Source organism: Schistocerca serialis, chromosome 10, assembly GCF_023864345.2.
Source record: "Schistocerca serialis cubense isolate TAMUIC-IGC-003099 chromosome 10, iqSchSeri2.2, whole genome shotgun sequence".
NCBI classification, from domain to species: domain Eukaryota; kingdom Metazoa; phylum Arthropoda; class Insecta; order Orthoptera; family Acrididae; genus Schistocerca; species Schistocerca serialis.
This window is the reverse complement of record NC_064647.1, coordinates 167,839,864-167,856,816: the sequence shown is the minus strand read 5'-3', so window position 1 is coordinate 167,856,816 and position 16,953 is coordinate 167,839,864. Positions and strand designations below refer to the sequence as shown.

General features: G+C 42.5%; 1 protein-coding gene across 1 annotated transcript in view; it reads right to left on the bottom strand.

The window, feature by feature from the left end:
- Positions 1 to 7,440: 7,440 nt before the first annotated feature.
- LOC126425282 (uncharacterized) overlaps positions 7,441 to 16,953 on the bottom strand; it is a 66,759-nt gene continuing 57,246 nt past the window's right edge. Inside the window, exon 4 of the mRNA XM_050088255.1 lies at positions 7,441 to 7,597. Coding sequence (XP_049944212.1) covers positions 7,528 to 7,597 — 70 coding nt within the window. The 3' untranslated portion in view covers positions 7,441 to 7,527. The remainder of the gene's footprint in view (positions 7,598 to 16,953) is intronic.

The window sequence follows — 16,953 nt, the reverse complement described above, 5'->3', positions numbered from 1 at the left end:
AGTCATCCGCCTGCTATAGATGGCCCAGCCTCATCTGCAGGTAACCTCGCCTCTGCTCTGGGTGACCTGACATTTGCTGTAAGTGGCCCGACCTCAACTGTGTGTGACCCAACCTCAGCCGCAACAGTACTAGAGTTCAAAATCCTAAGGATTTCAGCTACCATTGCTTCTTTCCCCTTTCTGTTCTGATGGATACCATTTTTTGGTGAAGTCATCTCTAACAGTACTGTTTCCATAAACAAAAAGATGCATTCGCAGACATTCTCCAGATATGCTTTGAGAATTTTGTCCATCTGCAGTATTGTGTGTTTCACATGAGTTTTCCATGGGGTCATGCATATGGTGTACATGAACAATGGTGAAATTCACTTCCAGTATTTTTTACAGGGTTTCCATGAGAACAGACTCAGCATTTTTGCACTTATTCTTATAGACATCATTTGCACCTCCAGTTAGTACACAGGCACTGCCAGCTGCAACTAGCTTATCACAACTGTTCATTTCTCATTTGAGAGGCACTGAGTTATGTAATACTCACAAGCCTGAAACCAGGTTCACTACTAGCCATAATAGTGGCTATACTCTTTCCATGGGAATAGCTGCTGTACTCGTTCCATGGCAGTCAGACAATATGATAATGCTGCACATTTTTTTTATTTTATTCATTAATTAAGACAAAGACATAAAAGGGAGGGAGAGTGGAGGCCTGGAAGAGTAGGCCAGGTACTCAATATTAGGTGGTACGATAAAAAGCCCTCTCATGAATAAAATGTAAAACTAAATCTACAATACATAGAGTGTTGGGAAGGTTAAAAGTCCACTGCAGAGTGGCTAAAATTGGGCAGTCCAACAAGAGGTGGATGACAGTTATTATATGGGAGCCATAGTGACACCGAGGTGGGTTCTTGCAATGGGAAGTGACCATTTGTTAGCCAAGTATGGCTGATGCAGAATCAACAAAGGACAGCAGAGTCCTTGCAAGTGGCTTGCATGGATGACTGCCACATATTCATTGTCTCCTTGATAACATGGAGTTTGTTTGGGGTACTGAGTAAGGGTGCACCATTCAGTATTCCAGATTGCAAAAAGGTTGCACTGGAAGACCGATTGGAGAACAGTCTCCGGCAGGCTGATCTACGAAGTTGGTTTACTGGTAGCCTGTTTTTTCAAGGCTGTCAGCAAGCTCATTGCGCAGTATCCCAACATGTCCTGGGGTGCAAATGAAGGTCGCAGAACGTCCACCGTTTCCAAGGGCATAAAGAGACTCCTGGATAGTCATTATCAAAATGTGTCGAGGGAAGCACTGCTCAAGAGCCTGTAGGCTGCTTAAGGAGTCACTACAGATGATAAAGGACTCAGAGGCACAGGAGCAGATATGCTCAAAGGCGCAATAGATGGCTAACAACTCTGCAGTGAAAACATGCAGCCATCTGGCAAGGAGCACTGTTAAGTATGTCCAGCATGAGCATAAACGAAGCCGAAGGACTGTCAATCATTGATCATTTGATGTAGACTATTTCTGAGCCCTTGTACTCACTGAGAAGAGAGAGAAATTGCTGACGGAGAGCCTCAGGTGGAACGAAGTCTTTTGGGCCTTGGGATAGGTCCAGCCAAAGCCGTGGCTGAGGTATGGACCATGGAGGTGTATGGAAGTGGACCCACAGGAATGGTGGCAGGGGTAAAATGTCAAGTTCTTTAAGAAGTGACCAGACACAGACGGTGAGGGGATTCCCAGTTTTGGGCCACAGTTGCGGCAGATGGATCGCCATGTTAGGGAAAAGGAGAAGGTAACTTGGATGGCAAGGTGAACTATGAATGTGGGCAGTATAATTTGTAAGCCACAATGGAAGAAAGTCAGTTTCCACAAGGAGGCTGTTCATGGGGCTTGTTTGGAAGGCTCGCTTCGTGAGCCGAACCCCACACTGGTAGATATGGTCCAGCAGGTGCAGTGCGGAGGGTGATGCTGAACCATACACCAGGCTCCCATAGTCAATACAGGACTGTACAAGGGCTTTGTACAGCTGCAGCAGTGTAGGAAGATCAGTACCCCAGTCGGTGTGTCTCAGGCATTGAATAACTCTTGTCCTTAAGCAGATGAAGATGGGGAAGCCAAGTTAAGCGGGCATCAAATACCAATCCCAAAAAGCAGTAAGTCTCCACTACATCTAGTAATTGGTCATCGACATAAAGTTCTGGATGGGAATGGACAGTGTGACATTGACAGAAGTGCATGACATGAGTTTTAGCCACCGAAACCTGAAATCCATGACTGAGGGCCCATGACTGCAGCTTCCATATAGCTCCCTGCAGCCAGCATTCAGCCACAACAATAGAAGAGGAGCAGAAGGAAATACAGAAATCATCATCATATAGAAGGGGAGATACTGACAATCCTACTGCTAATGTGAGACCATTGACGGCAATTAAAAACAGTGGGAAACTCGGGACCGAGACCTGTGGGAACCCATTCTTTTGTATATGGGGTGCATTGTGGGAAGCACCTACATGGACTCTGAAAGTGCGAAGTGACAAAAAGGTCTGTATAAAAATTGAAGCAGGCCACTGAGACCCCACTCATGCAGAGTAGCGAGGATATGGTGTCACCAAGTGGTATCGTAGGCCATCATCAGATCAAAAAAGAGGGCAATAAGGTGTTGGCACCAGGAAAAGGCTAATCAAATGGCAGACTCCAGCTGCACCAAGTTGTCGATGGTGGAGCACCCTTGACAATAACCACCCTGGGATGAAGCCAGAAGGCCCTGCAACTCAAGTAGCCAACACAACCACTGCCTGACTATATGTTCGAGTAGCTTGCACAAAACATTGGTGACACTGATAGGATAATAGCTATCAACATCTACTGGCTTTTTACCAGGCTTTAGCACTGGGATGATGGTACTTTCCCGCCACTGCGACGGGAGTTCGCCATCACTCCAGATGCAGTTGAAGACGGGAAGGAGATGGTGCTGGGAATCCGCTGACAGGTGTTTCAGCATTTGTGAGTGGATGTGGTCTGGACCAGGGGGTATGTGAGGACTGTCAGCAAGGGAACTGAGAAATTCCCACTCACTGAAGGGAGCATTATATGGCTCAGGGTGGCAGGGAGCAACAGAGAGGTTTTGTTTTCCCACCCTCTGTTTGAGGAGATGAAGGGTAGGGGTGGTAATTTGCAGATGCAGAGATGCAAGCGTAATGCTCAGCAAGATGCTCTGCAATTATGTCTGGATTGGCAGATACAGCTTCATTTGTGGAAATTCCAGGTACACCTGCAGGGATTTGATAGCCGTAAATTCGGGGGAGCTTGGTCCAAAGCTGGAAGGAGGAGGTTTATGTTCCAATGGTGGAGACATAGCGTTCCCAACACTCCTGCTTCCTTTGTTTGATGAGGAAGTGATCCTGGGCATGGAGCTATTTGAAGGCAATGAGGTACTCCAGGGAGGGCTGGTGCTTATGATGTTGGAGGGCCCACCTACGGTCTCTAATTGCCACAACGATTTACGACGATCACCAAGGCACAGACTTCTGCTGGGGGGCAACTAGAGGAACAAGGGATTGCCGATTCAGCCACGGCAATAATGGTATTAGTGATGGTGTGAGTCATATCATCAATGGCGGCATGCAACAGAGATTCAACAGTGGTAGCGAATGTGAAAGTGTTTGAGTCAGCCTTGGGAAGAGCCCCCTGGGCAGGCATCAAGATGACAATGCTGGGGTAGGGACAGGAAAAGTGCAAAGTAGTCACTACCACACAAGTCGTCATGTGCTCTCCATTGGATAGATGGGAGAAGGCCAGTACTGCAAACAGAGAGATCAATGGCCGAATATATGCCATGTGCCACACTGAAATGTGTGGGGGCACCTGTACTTAGGAGGCAAAGGTCGAGTTTAGTTAGTAGGTCCTCAACATCTTTTGCCATGGCCAGTAACCTTGGTTCCACCTCACAAATGATTATGGGTGTTAAAATCACCCAGAAGGAGAAAAGGAGGAGAGAGTTGTGAAATGAGTGCAGCCAATACCTGGGGCAGTGCATCACCATTGTAGTGTTTCAAAAATTTCTGCATAAATTCTAGAACCACTCAGCCTTCTGCTGTCTCGAACACATGATATTATAGAAATGAGTGTGAGGGAGTGGAATCCTACCTACTGCACATCAAATGTCTGTGTGTGCAGGTTTAAATTCGGTTGCTGTAAGAATATAGACGTGGCGGTTGAACGACACTGACAAGTACCTGTTGGGCAGTCCATGGATGTATTTATGTAACTCTGTGATATTAGTGTCAGTGGCTATTGTTAGTGAAAAAAGAACAGTTAAAAAAAACTCTTATTACAGCCTTGCTAGAGGTAAGACATATTTCATGAATCCTGTGATATAGAGTTATGGTTACTAAGCCAACTCTTTTGTGGATGTAATTAGATTTGTTTCTGACTTGAGGTGATACGAATGACTTACATGTTTGTGTGAGAAGGGAGAAGTTTGTTCTGTATGAAGTTTTAATATATCATTAGTTGATGAAAAGTAACCTTCGAGTATCTACTGATTTCACAAGTAGAGGGAGAATTTTAAACATTCCTGTACCTAGCATCAGTCTTTGGAGAAGAAGTTTAAAGAGATTCCAGAAGCCAGCAAGGAAGATCGGCTGTGGACAACAAGTAAGTCATCTCGTAAAAGTAGTGTAAGTTAGTATATCTACTTCACACTTGAATCGTTATCCAAAGCGTTAGACCATCTGAGGGATGTAGATGTTACAGATGGTAATTTTCTGCATTGTCCTGACCCTGGTGGTAATTTTCTGCATTGTCCTGACCCTGGTGGTAATTTTCTGCATTGTCCTGACCCTGACAGCCAGAGCTTCTGAAGGTGTTTGAAGGGGCACAGTTTCACTGCAGGCAGGTCTAAGAACAAAGATGCAAACTCCACCTGACTGTCTGTCACAGACAGGACAGTTTTTGTAGTATCCCTAATAGCCACACGGGGGGGCGGTCCAAACTGTGGGAAGCCAGGTTTCCTGAAGGACAATGCAAAAAGCAGGTGTGATGCATAGAAGTTGTCATAACTCAGCCAGGTGGGAGACAAAACCGCCGCAGTTCCACTGGATCGTGATGCTTTCTGGAATCGAGAGAGGCATGTAGTGACCAAGGAGTCAGGTTATGCCCCAGCATCACCTGCTGCCACTAGTTGAGTATTTGTATCCATTGCGATTGCAGATGAGATGTTAGTGAGATCCAGGTCCTCAGGGGATGCTAAAATCTCCACTTTGTCCTCAGACACAGGACTGGTACGGGGTGGTGGTGTTGGGGCCACCAGAGGGTCCTATTTCTTGCTAGACTTCTTCCTCGTTTGCTTGCTCTCTCGCTTTTCTTCAGGTGCTTGCTGGGAGGACTTCTCTGAAGCAGCTTCAGGCACGGAGGAAGGCTGTGAAGCCCTGTGTCCTTCAGCTTGTGGCTGCTTCAGCCACTGGCAAGTGTCTACTGTGGCGTTAGTGGAGGCCTTTGAAGGGAGAGCCCCAAGGGACCCCTTCCATGAGGGAGGAGGCTGTGGCCTTTCCAGCTTTGGGGAGGGGACTGATGTCCCCGGTGTTTTGGGGGTTACTGCTCCTGAAGTAGGTGTTTTGGGAGTGATGGAAGAAGAGCTGCCCCAAACCAACAAGGGAGCGGATGCATTTGGACGGCCCGGAGGTGCCCACTGTATGTGGCAGAGATTGCGGGACTAGAGTCATAAGTGAGGGGGAAGTCGACATGGCTGCAGCATTTGTAGGTGATAAGCGAATGGGTTGCAATCGTTCTAATGTACGCCTAGCCTCTTAGTAAGTTAGGCGGTCCAGGGTCTTGTACTTCATAATTTTCCATTCCGTTTGAGGTACTGTGCAGTATGGCCAGCAGGGGGAGTGGTGCTCTTTGCAGCTGACACAAGTGGGAGGAGGCGCACCCAGATTATTTGGATGCAGTGGATGTCCACATTCTCGACTTTGGGCACTGCAATTGCAGCGGGAAGACATGTGCCCAAATTTCCAGCACTTATAGCACCGTATAGGGGCAGGGATGTATGGGTTTACGTCACATCAGTAAACCATCACTTGACCTTTCCTGTCAATGAATCACCCTCAAAGACCAAGATGAAGGCACCAGTAGCAACCCTTATTGTCTTTGGGTCCCCTATCAATGCACTGGATGAAGTGAACACCCTGCTGTTCTAAATTGGCATGGACCTCATCGGCAGACTACAAGAGAAAGTTGCAGTGGAAAATAATCCCCTGGACAATGTTGAGTCTTTTATGGGGAGTGACAGAAATGGGAGTTGGGGGAAGTTAGACTCATTCCTTCATTCTGGCATGAATGAGTGAATGTAGTTGGCCTATGATGTTGTAAGTTACTCCAGTATATGACCACGGTGACGGAAATCTCAAGCTGCTCAATATGTTTGAAACTGTTACCAGAAGAGGAACTGGCAAAGGTTATAAAATAAATTAAAAGCACCCAAGTACACTTATCATGATCAGAAGTCAAATTATCTATCAAGCAAATGACAGCAGATATAATTACAACCCTAATATATATTGTTGTTGTTGTTGTGGTCTTCAGTCCTGAGACTGGTTTGATGCAGCTCTCCATGCTACTCTATCCTGTGCAAGCTTTTTCATCTCCCAGTACCTACTGCAACCTACATCCTTCTGAATCTGCTTAGTGTATTCATCTCGTGGTCTCCCTCTATATATATTATATATATATTATATATATATATTATATATATATTATCAACTGTTTATTCCAGGATAAAATACTACTAAACAAGCTAAAAGCCCTAGGTATAAGAGGTACAGCGAATGAGTAGTTCTAGTCCTACCTGGAGAACAGAGTGCGGAAGGTGTAGATAGTTCACACATCTGGTGATGATAAGTTTTTAAGTAAAACAATTATTAGGGTAGTGTATTGGGTCCAGTTCTGTTCTTAATATGTATCATTGACTTTCCAGACAATGTAAGACATGGAGAAAAAGTTCTGTTTGCTGATGACAGCAACATCACAGTCACCGATAAAACCCCAGAACTCCTATTACAGAAAACAAATGAAACCCTCAAAGATGTTTGAAATTAGGCTGTAAGTTAATTAGTTTATTACTTACTTAGTTTCATGATCCACGAGTGGGGTCCTACCCACACGTCTCGTATAGGGTGCCTAAAGGATGCTGCTTTCTCGAATAACGTATACAACAACAATTCAAGCAAATCACATTAATAGTTTTTATTACAGTAAAGGAGATTGACAATACTTCACTTTGGATTTACAATGAGTTGTCACAAGCGACAGGCAACATGCAAACAGTCAGTGTCCTTTGCTATACACAATGCTCGTGCAAGTTTGTCACACAGTTCGCGGATCACTAATAATGGCTATCGTAGTGCTCTCTTCTAAGGTGTGGTTTCTATGAGTGTTCATCTTCTACTCCTTTACTGTCATGTCAAGGCTGGTGGCAGCAGCACTTATATTCTCTTCATGCAGAAGCTGCTCCTGTCGTGGTGCCGTCCTAGTCAGTGGCCTATTGCCTGACGTCGTCTCACAGCCTTCTCTGCTCTTGCATTCTTCATCTTTGTGCCAGTGCTTGTGGTTATGCCAGAAAAACATTGATCATTTTGCACGATAAATTGTAATGGTGTGGAATGAGTCAGTTTACATTCACATCACAAATTAACATGTAAATATGGTTACGTGCCGACATTTACAAGGATTTTTTTTAAATATACAGATGTGAGTTAGTAATTCCTGCCCACCACCTTTTACACATAACAATAATAGAAATTCTTCTTTGAAATATGAGTTGTCAAGGAGAAACTTTTTCAGTTGGTTTTCAGATTTTACTTTGCTGTCTGTCAAATGTTTTATATCACAGGGTAAGCAATCAAAGATTTTAGTTGAAGCGTTGTGTGTCCCCTTTTTTTGTGCTAAAAACAACGTTAATGGGGAGTAATGACTGTGATTTTTTCCTTCTGGTATTGTAATGTAATAAATTAAGGTTGAACACAAAGAATACAAACAATAACAGTATACATTTCAGAATAAAGTGGTGAAACAACTCTGTCACATTAAGCATATATGACAGATCCATAGGGTGTGTAACAAACCCAACGTTTTTAGGTATTAACACTGATTGTCAGATAACATGGAATGAACACACAAAGGTACTGGCAAAAAGAATGTCATCAGTATGTCATGATCTTAAGAGTTTTAGCAGTAGTTTGTAATAGCCAAAATTTTGTAGTGGCATATTATGCCCATGTACATTCTATTCTTAGCTATAGTATTCTTTTCTGGGTCCAATGGCACAAAACATGGATGCAGTTTTTAAACTGCAGAAAAGAGTCATAAGAATAATAGCGGAAATAGTAACTGATGTCATTGTAAAGAATTATTTAAAAAAATTATGCATCCTACCTGCATATCAGAGAAAACATTAATAAGTATTTCACTAATATTTCTATACATAATCTGGAACAAGAGCCAGATGGACTTACATTTACTCCAGGAAAATAAACAAATGACCTTAAACAGCATATTCTGTCATGGAATAAAATTTTACAATAAATTGGTACAGGAAATGTAAAAGATTACTAAAATATATCTTTTTAAGGTGGTGCCTAAAACGTTCTTTGTAAGTAATGCATACTGCAGAATTAAAAATTACTTAGAGGACTCCAAGCAGTGGGTAAATAAAGGGGATAACTACAAAAAAAAGTCACATTTCAGTACATGATCACTGTTTATTGTTTCCACAGGGACATCACGTGTTAAGATGAAAAATGCATCACAGTAATATCTTGTCATTCGCCTGACTTCAACATTTTTCTCACCACAGGAGGATGCTGATGCAGTTTTTATGGTGTACTGAGGAACATATTTGGATATGTGGGAGCATAGAGTCAGCTTTTTGAATGGGCTAAAGTTGCTGCAAGGGCCACAAGAGCATCATCACAGTCCAGGAGTCACCAAATGGTGCAGTGATGAAAAAAGGAACTATGTTTTATAATACATGTTACCTGAAGCAAATTGTGTGTAAATCAAGGAACATTGTACAATAGGGACTACCCAAATGAGGAACTGCAGCTATTAAGACAATGCCTCATTCTCAGAAGGTTGGTGGTGTTCTCTCCAGCCACCCTGATTATGGTTTTCTGTCATTTTCCATAATCACTTATAGGAAATGCTAGGATGTTTCCTTAATTGAGGCCATGATTGACCATCTATCCTAACCTCATAGACCATCTCTCCTGCACTCTGAAATATCTTCAATTCTCGGCATTCTCCAATGCTGTAGTAGCTGTAAAACAATTTGTAAGTTATCTGCTCCACCAAAATGTGCTGCTGCTTGCTGAGTTCTTATCAGTGTGACTATTGATTTGGTAATGGTAAGAGAAATTTCAGGAAATACAGGGAGACATGATATCCTCTTTCAAAATCACATTTATTGCATAATACTATAACAAAACTGGCTCACAAAAACTGTCGGAAAACTGACACTCACATGGCTGATTCATCACTCCTTATGTATATTTTTCCTACACCACCCACTATTAGAAACAGAAAAGTTATGGATTACAATCAAAACCTCACTGGGGCACACAGACTGTCATCTTTCAGTTATGCATTAATTCTTCCCTCTCACTCAGTGACATAAAGTTTTACACAGCTTTTATCTTTTAGTATTGAAATTCATAAAATATGCTTGCTAACAATGTTTTTCTTATAAAGCTGTTTATGTTTTGAAAAGTATTAGTTGGAAAATGTTCCTAACATTTCTGTTTGTTTATTTCACAAATCTACATCTACATCTACATTTATACTCCACAAACCACCCAACGGTGTGTGGCGGAGGGCACTTTACGTGCCACTGTCATTACCTCCCTTTCCTGTTCCAGTAGCGTATGGTTCGCGGGAAGAACGACTGTCTGAAAGCCTCCGTGGCGTGCTCTAATCTCTCTAATTTTACATTCGTGATCTCCTTGGGAGGTATAAGTAGGGGGAAGCAATATATTCGACACCTCATCCAGAAACACACCCTCTCGAAACCTGGCGAGCAATCTACACCACGATGCAGAGCGCCTCTCTTGCAGAGTCTGCCACTTGAGTTTATTAAACATCTCCGTAATGCTATCACAGTTACCAAATAACCCTGTGACAAAACGCGCCGCTCTTCTTTGGATCTTCTCTATCTCCTCCGTCAAACCGATCTGGTACGGACCCCACACTGATGAGCAATACTCAAGTATAGGTCGAACGAGTGTTTTGTAAGCCACCTCCTTTGTTGATGGACTACTTTTTCTAAGCACTCTCCCAATGAATCTCAACTTGGTACCCGCCTTACCAACAATTAATTTTATATTATCATTCCACTTCAAATCGTTCCGCATGCATACTCCCAGATATTTTACAGAAGTAACTGCTAGCAGTGTTTGTTCCGCTATCATATAATCATACAGTAAAGGATCCTTCTTTCTATGTATTCGCAATACATTACATTTGTCCATGTTAAGGGACAGTTGCCACTCCCTGCACCAAGTGCCTATCCGCTGCAGATCTTCCTGCATTTCGCTACAATTTTCTAATGCTGCAACTTCTCTGTATACTACAGCATCATCCGCGAAAAGCCGCATGGAACTTCTGACACTATCTACTAGGTCATTTATATATATTGTGAAAAGCAATGGTCCCATAACACTCCCCTGTGGCACGCCAGAGGTTACTTTAACGTCTGTAGACGTCTCTCCATTGATAACAACATGCTGTGTTCTGTTTGCTAAAAACTCTTCAATCCAGCCACACAGCTGGTCTGATATTCCGTAGGCTCTTACTTTGTTTATCAGGCGACAGTGCGGAACTCTATCGAACGCCTTCCGGAAGTAGAGAAAAATAGCATCTACCTGGGAGTCTGTATCTAATATTTTCTGGGTCTCATGAACAAATAAAGCGAGTTGGGTCTCACACGATCGCTGTTTCTGGAATCCATGTTGATTCCTACATAGTAGATTCTGGGTTTCCAAAAATGACATGATACTCGAGCAAAAAACATGTTCTAAAATTCTACAACAGATCGACGTCAGAGATATAGGTCTATAGTTTTGCGCATCTGCTCGACGACCCTTCTTGAAGACTGGGACTACCTGTGCTCTTTTCCAATCATTTGGAACCCTCCGTTCCTCTAGAGACTTGCGGTACACGGCTGTTAGAAGGGGGGCAAGTTCTTTTGCGTACTCTGTGTAGAATCGAATTGGTATCCCGTCAGGTCCAGTGGACTTTCCTCTATTAAGTGATTCCAGTTGCTTTTCTATTCCTTGGACACTTATTTCGATGTCAGCCATTTTTACGTTTGTGCGAGGATTTAGAGAAGGAACTGCAGTGCGGTCTTCCTCTGTGAAACAGCTTTGGAAAAAGGTGTTTAGTATTTCAGCTTCACGTGTGTCATCCTCTGTTTCAATGCCATCATCATCCCGGAGTGTCTGGATATGCTGTTTCGAGCCACTTACTGATTTAACGTAAAACCAGAACTTTCTAGGATTTTCTGTCAAGTCGGTACATAGAATTTTACTTTCGAATTCACTGAACGCTTCACGCATAGCCCTCCTTATGCTAACTTTGACATCGTTTAGCTTCTGTTTGTCTGAGAGGGTTTGGCTGCGTTTAAACTTGGAGTGAAGCTCTCTTTGCTTTCGCAGTAGTTTCCTAACATTGTTGTTGTACCACGGTGGGTTTTTCCCATCCCTCACAGTTTTACTCGGCACGTACCTGTCTAAAATGCATTTTACGATTGCCTTGAACTTTTTCCATAAACACTCAACATTGTCAGTGTCGGAACAGAAATTTTCATTTTGATCTATTAGGTAGTCTGAAACCTGCCTTCTATTACTCTTGCTAAACAGATAAACCTTCCTCCCTTTTTTATATTCCTATTAACTTCCATATTCAGGGATGCTGCAACGGCCTTATGATCACTGATTCCCTGTTCTGCACTTAAAGAGTCAAAAAGTTCGGGTCTGTTTGTTATCAGTAGGTCAAAGATGTTATCTCCACGAGTCAGTTCTCTGTTTAATTGCTTGAGGTAATTTTCGGATAGTGCACTCAGTATAATGTCACTCGATGCTCTGTCCCTACCACCCGTCCTAAACATCTGAGTGTCCCAGTCTATATCTGGTAAATTGAAATCTCCACCTAAGACTATAACATGCTGAGAAAATTTATGTGAAATGTATCCAAATTTTCTCTCAGTTGTTCAGCCACTAATGCTGCTGAGTCGGGAGGTCGGTAAAAGGAGCCAATTATTAACCTAGCTCGGTTGTTGAGTGTAACCTCCACCCATAATAATTCACAGGATCTATCCACTTCTACTTCACTACAGGGTAAACTACTGCTAACAGTGACGAACACTCCACCACCGGTTGCATGCAATCTATCCTTTCTAAACACCATCTGTACCTTTGTAAAAATTTCAGCAGAATTTATCTCTGGCTTAAGCCAGCTTTCTGTACCTATAACGATTTCAGCTTCGGTGCTTTCTATCAGCGCTTGAAGTTCTGGTACTTTACCAACGCAGCTTCGACAGTTGACAATTACAATACCGATTGCTGCTTGGTCCCCGCATGTCCTGACTTTGCCCCGCACCCGTTGAGGCTGTTGCCGTTTCTGTACTTGCCCAAGGCCATCTAACCTAAAAAACCGCCCAGCCCACGCCACACAACCCCTGCTACCCGTGTAGCCGCTTGTTGTGTGTAGTGGACTCCTGACCTATCCAGCAGAACCCGAAACCCCACCACCCTATGGCGCAAGTCGAGGAATCTGCAGCCCACACGGTCGCAGAACCGTCTCAGCCTCTGATTCAGACCCTCCACTCGGCTCTGTACCAAAGGTCCGCAGTCAGTCCTGTCGACGATGCTGCAGATGGTGAGCTCTGCTTTCATCCCGCTAGCGAGACTGGCAGTCTTCACCAAATCAGATAGCCGCCGGAAGCCAGAGAGGATTTCCTCCGATCCATAGCGACACACATCATTGGTGCCGATATGAGCGACCACCTGCAGATGGGTGCACCCTGTACCCTTCATGGCATCCGGAAGGACCCTTTCCACATCTGGAATGACTCCCCCCGGTATGCACACGGAGTGCACATTGGTTTTCTTCCCCTCTCTTGCTGCCATTTCCCTAAGGGGACCCATTACGCGCCTGACGTTGGAGCTCCCAACTACCAGTAAGCCCACCCTCTGCGACCGCCCAGATCTTGCAGACTGAGGGGCAACCTCTGGAACAGGACAAGCAGCCATGTCAGGCCGAAGATCAGTATCAGCCTGAGACAGAGCCTGAAACCGGTTCGTCAGACAAACTGGAGAGACCTTCCGTTCAGCCCTCCGGAATGTCTTTCACCCCCTGCCACACCTCGAGATGACCTCCCACTCTACCACAGGTGAGGGATCAGCCTCAATGCGGGCAGTATCCTGGGCAACCACAGTCGTAGTCCGATACAAACAGAATGTCAATTTCAGTCCTTACAAAAACTATCCTGCAATTACAAAATGATACTTGTTTATTTTTTGTATCTAAGAAGCAATTAGTCACAGTCAAACCAGTGCAGAGATATATGTATACTTTCTAAAGTTGGAATGAAATTAATGACAGAATATGAATCATTATAATAAATGGAATTCTATGTGAAATTTCCTTGTTACAAAACATATATAAGCATGTAAATGTTGCATCCTGATACCTCAGGCCAACACTTCATATCATACTTACCCTAATAATCATATATTAGTATGTTTAAAATCATAAAACATGTTATGCGTTTCAGAACCAAATTCAGTTCTCAGTTAAACAATTAGGAAATTTATTTCACTTACTGATTTTAACAGACTAATCTGTCAATTTCAGAAGACTACAAAATTTATGATGATATAAATTTTTTAAAGAAAACATGTTGGCCAGCATTGAATACTTTGAGCTTTATGCTCCTATATATGGCTGACTAGGTAGTAGATGTGTGATTTTATTTATAGCTGTTATTTTCTCGGCAACTGTGTGTTGTAAATTTCAACCTGTTGATTTGCTTTGTATCACCTTCAAAATGTGAGATAATAAATAAATAAAATGGTGTGTTTGCTTAACACATTGGTTACTGGACTTGTATCATGTGATTTTTTCCAGTTTGTATATTTGTTAGACACATTACATGTGAAGTTAATTTTTTCAATATCATTCCTACTAGGCCATGTGTATAGGAATTATGCACAACTTTAATTAACAAATCAATACTGCTTTCAGCGTTTCAGGCTAATGACACTTATTGTTTGGAAGAACAGAGCAAAATTGATATAAATGCTTAATGGTAAATACCTCAAAAGGTTGGTTTACAAATTCGCAACAGATGTAATGGCATATCTGAGTTAATTAATAATACTTTACAAGTGTGGAAAAAAAGAAAAGAAAAACATTCCAAGCACATGAGCTTTACTTTTGGACAATACTTAGAGTATTAATACCAGAGAGATTTCCTTATAGCTTCAACTCGACCAAATTTTTGAGAGTATCTTCAGCGACTGAATGCGCACATGTTTTTGTTGCTGCCTGTCTCTTGCAATAAATTGTTCTGTGAATTTGATGTTCTTGATTATCCTTTGGGGTTTCCAGTGTTTATCAATGTAATTGCAGCTATCTCTCAAAATTCAGTTATGTGCATGTTTTTGTCAATTACTTGTTGGGAGATAGCTTTAACATTGACAGTTGCTGTATTTTTGAGGAGTTCAAAGTTCAGACATAAGATGGCATTTGATCTGACACATCTATGAAGCATTTTGAGGCACTGTATTCCAAAACTGAGGATAGTTTTTTGGTTGCTCCTTTCCCTGATGTGGTTGCTACAGTTTCTGGAACCTCTTTAGTGATCAGAAACAAGACATCTCTCTTGCCCTTCCATTTTCCTACAGTTATACATGTGTTACTCTGTTCTGCTTACATAGCATTACACCTTTCTTGACCTCTCATTTCACCACATTAATTGGATTCTGCTTTCTGTTATCGTGAATGTACCAATGAGGTGCACTGAATATTCATTCCATGGGCTAATGTGATATTCATGTACTAATTGTCAACATACAGATTGCGACCCATCAACTCCACCACTACATGGGAAAAAAGTCATAATCGGTGAAGCAATCCCCTTCCCAGCATCCACTTTCAGATGCCAAATGTAACGTCTCTGAACCCACAGCTTGAATAGCTTAAGACTATATTTATGATGTTCTCCTAGAATATACTGACAAAACCCCAGCCTCCCCTAAAGAGCACCACCGTGCATCTGGATGGCGAGTGTTCATCAGAGACAAGGGTATCCTCAGGAGTTCTCTAGGGAAGTTTGGTATGACTGCTGTTATTTTCTTTACATATAAATGATCTGGCAGACAAGGTAAGCAGCAGTGTGCAGCTGTTCACTGATGATGCTGTGGTGTATGGAAAGTTGTCATCATTGAGTGACTGTAGGAGGACACAAGATGACTTAGACAAAATTTCTAGTCGGTGTGATGAATGGCAGCTAGCACCAAATGTAGGAAAATGTATGTTGATGCAGATGAATAGGAAAAAGAAACCCAAAATGTTCAAATACAGTACTAATAGTGTGCTGCTCGACAAACTCATATTGACTAAATATTGGGGCATAACACTGCACAGAAATCTGAAATGGAATGAGCATGTAAGGACTACAGTAGGGAAGGCAGGTGGGTGACTTCAGTTTATTGCCAGAATTTTAGGAAAGTGTGGTTCATTTACAAAGGTGACCATATAAATTACACTAGTGTGATCCATTGTTGATTACTGTTTGAGTGTTTGGAATCCACACCAGATCAGATTAAAGGAAGACATTTAAGCAATTGAGATATGGGCTGCTAGATTTGTTAATGGAGGTTTGAACCTTATGCAAGTATTATGGAGATGCTTCAGGCACTCAGATGGGAATCACTGGAGGGAAAGCAACATGTGTTTTGAAGAGTGCTATTGAGAAAATTTAGAGAACAGGCATTTGAGGCTGACTGCAGAACAGGTCTACTGCCAGCTACTGCATTCATATTGCATAAGGAGCATGAAGATAAGATTAGAGAAATTAGGGCTTGTATGCTGATGTATAGATAATCATTCTTCCCTTGCTCTATTTGTGAGAGGAACAGAAAAGAAAATGGCTAGTAGCACTACAGGGTATCCTCTACAGTACACCATTTGGTGGCTTGTGGAGTATGTGTGTAGATGTAGATAGTTTTTTCATTACACACTTTCTCACCAGAAAAATGTGCTTCATAAAATTTATCATGTATTGGATAAAGTAAAGGTGAAATTTTGTACAGTTTGCCTTTGCTTGTGCTAGAAGTGTCCAAAAAATGTAACATACTCAAATGAGCTCAAACCTGTTCCTGGACAAAGCCTTACTTTTGTATAGTGGATTCTTGAGCCAGTAGTTTTTGAGTGTAGATTTTCAATCCAAATTAATCCACAAAACAAATTAAAAAAATGTAGCATCTCATCATTATTTGTGTCCACTCATTGTTGTAGTCTGTTGTCTTCTGTACAAGACCGAGCGAGGTGGCGCAGTGGTTAGCACACTGGACTCGCATCCGGAGGATGACGGTTCAATCCCGTCTCCGGCCATCCTGATTTAGGTTTTCCGTGATTTCCCTAAATCACTTCAGGCAAATGCCGGGATGGTTCCTTTGAAAGGGCATGGCCGATTTCCTTCCCCATCCTTCCCTCACCTAAGCTTGCGCTCCATCTCTAATGACCTCGTTGTCGACAGGACGTTAAACACTAATCTCCTCCTCCTCTTCCTCTGTACATTTTTCATTGATAATGCTCTGAATAATTCGTTGCACAGCATAACAAATTGTCAAGGTGACAACCATTTCCTAAACTGGGTCATCAAAAAGCAATTGGTAAAA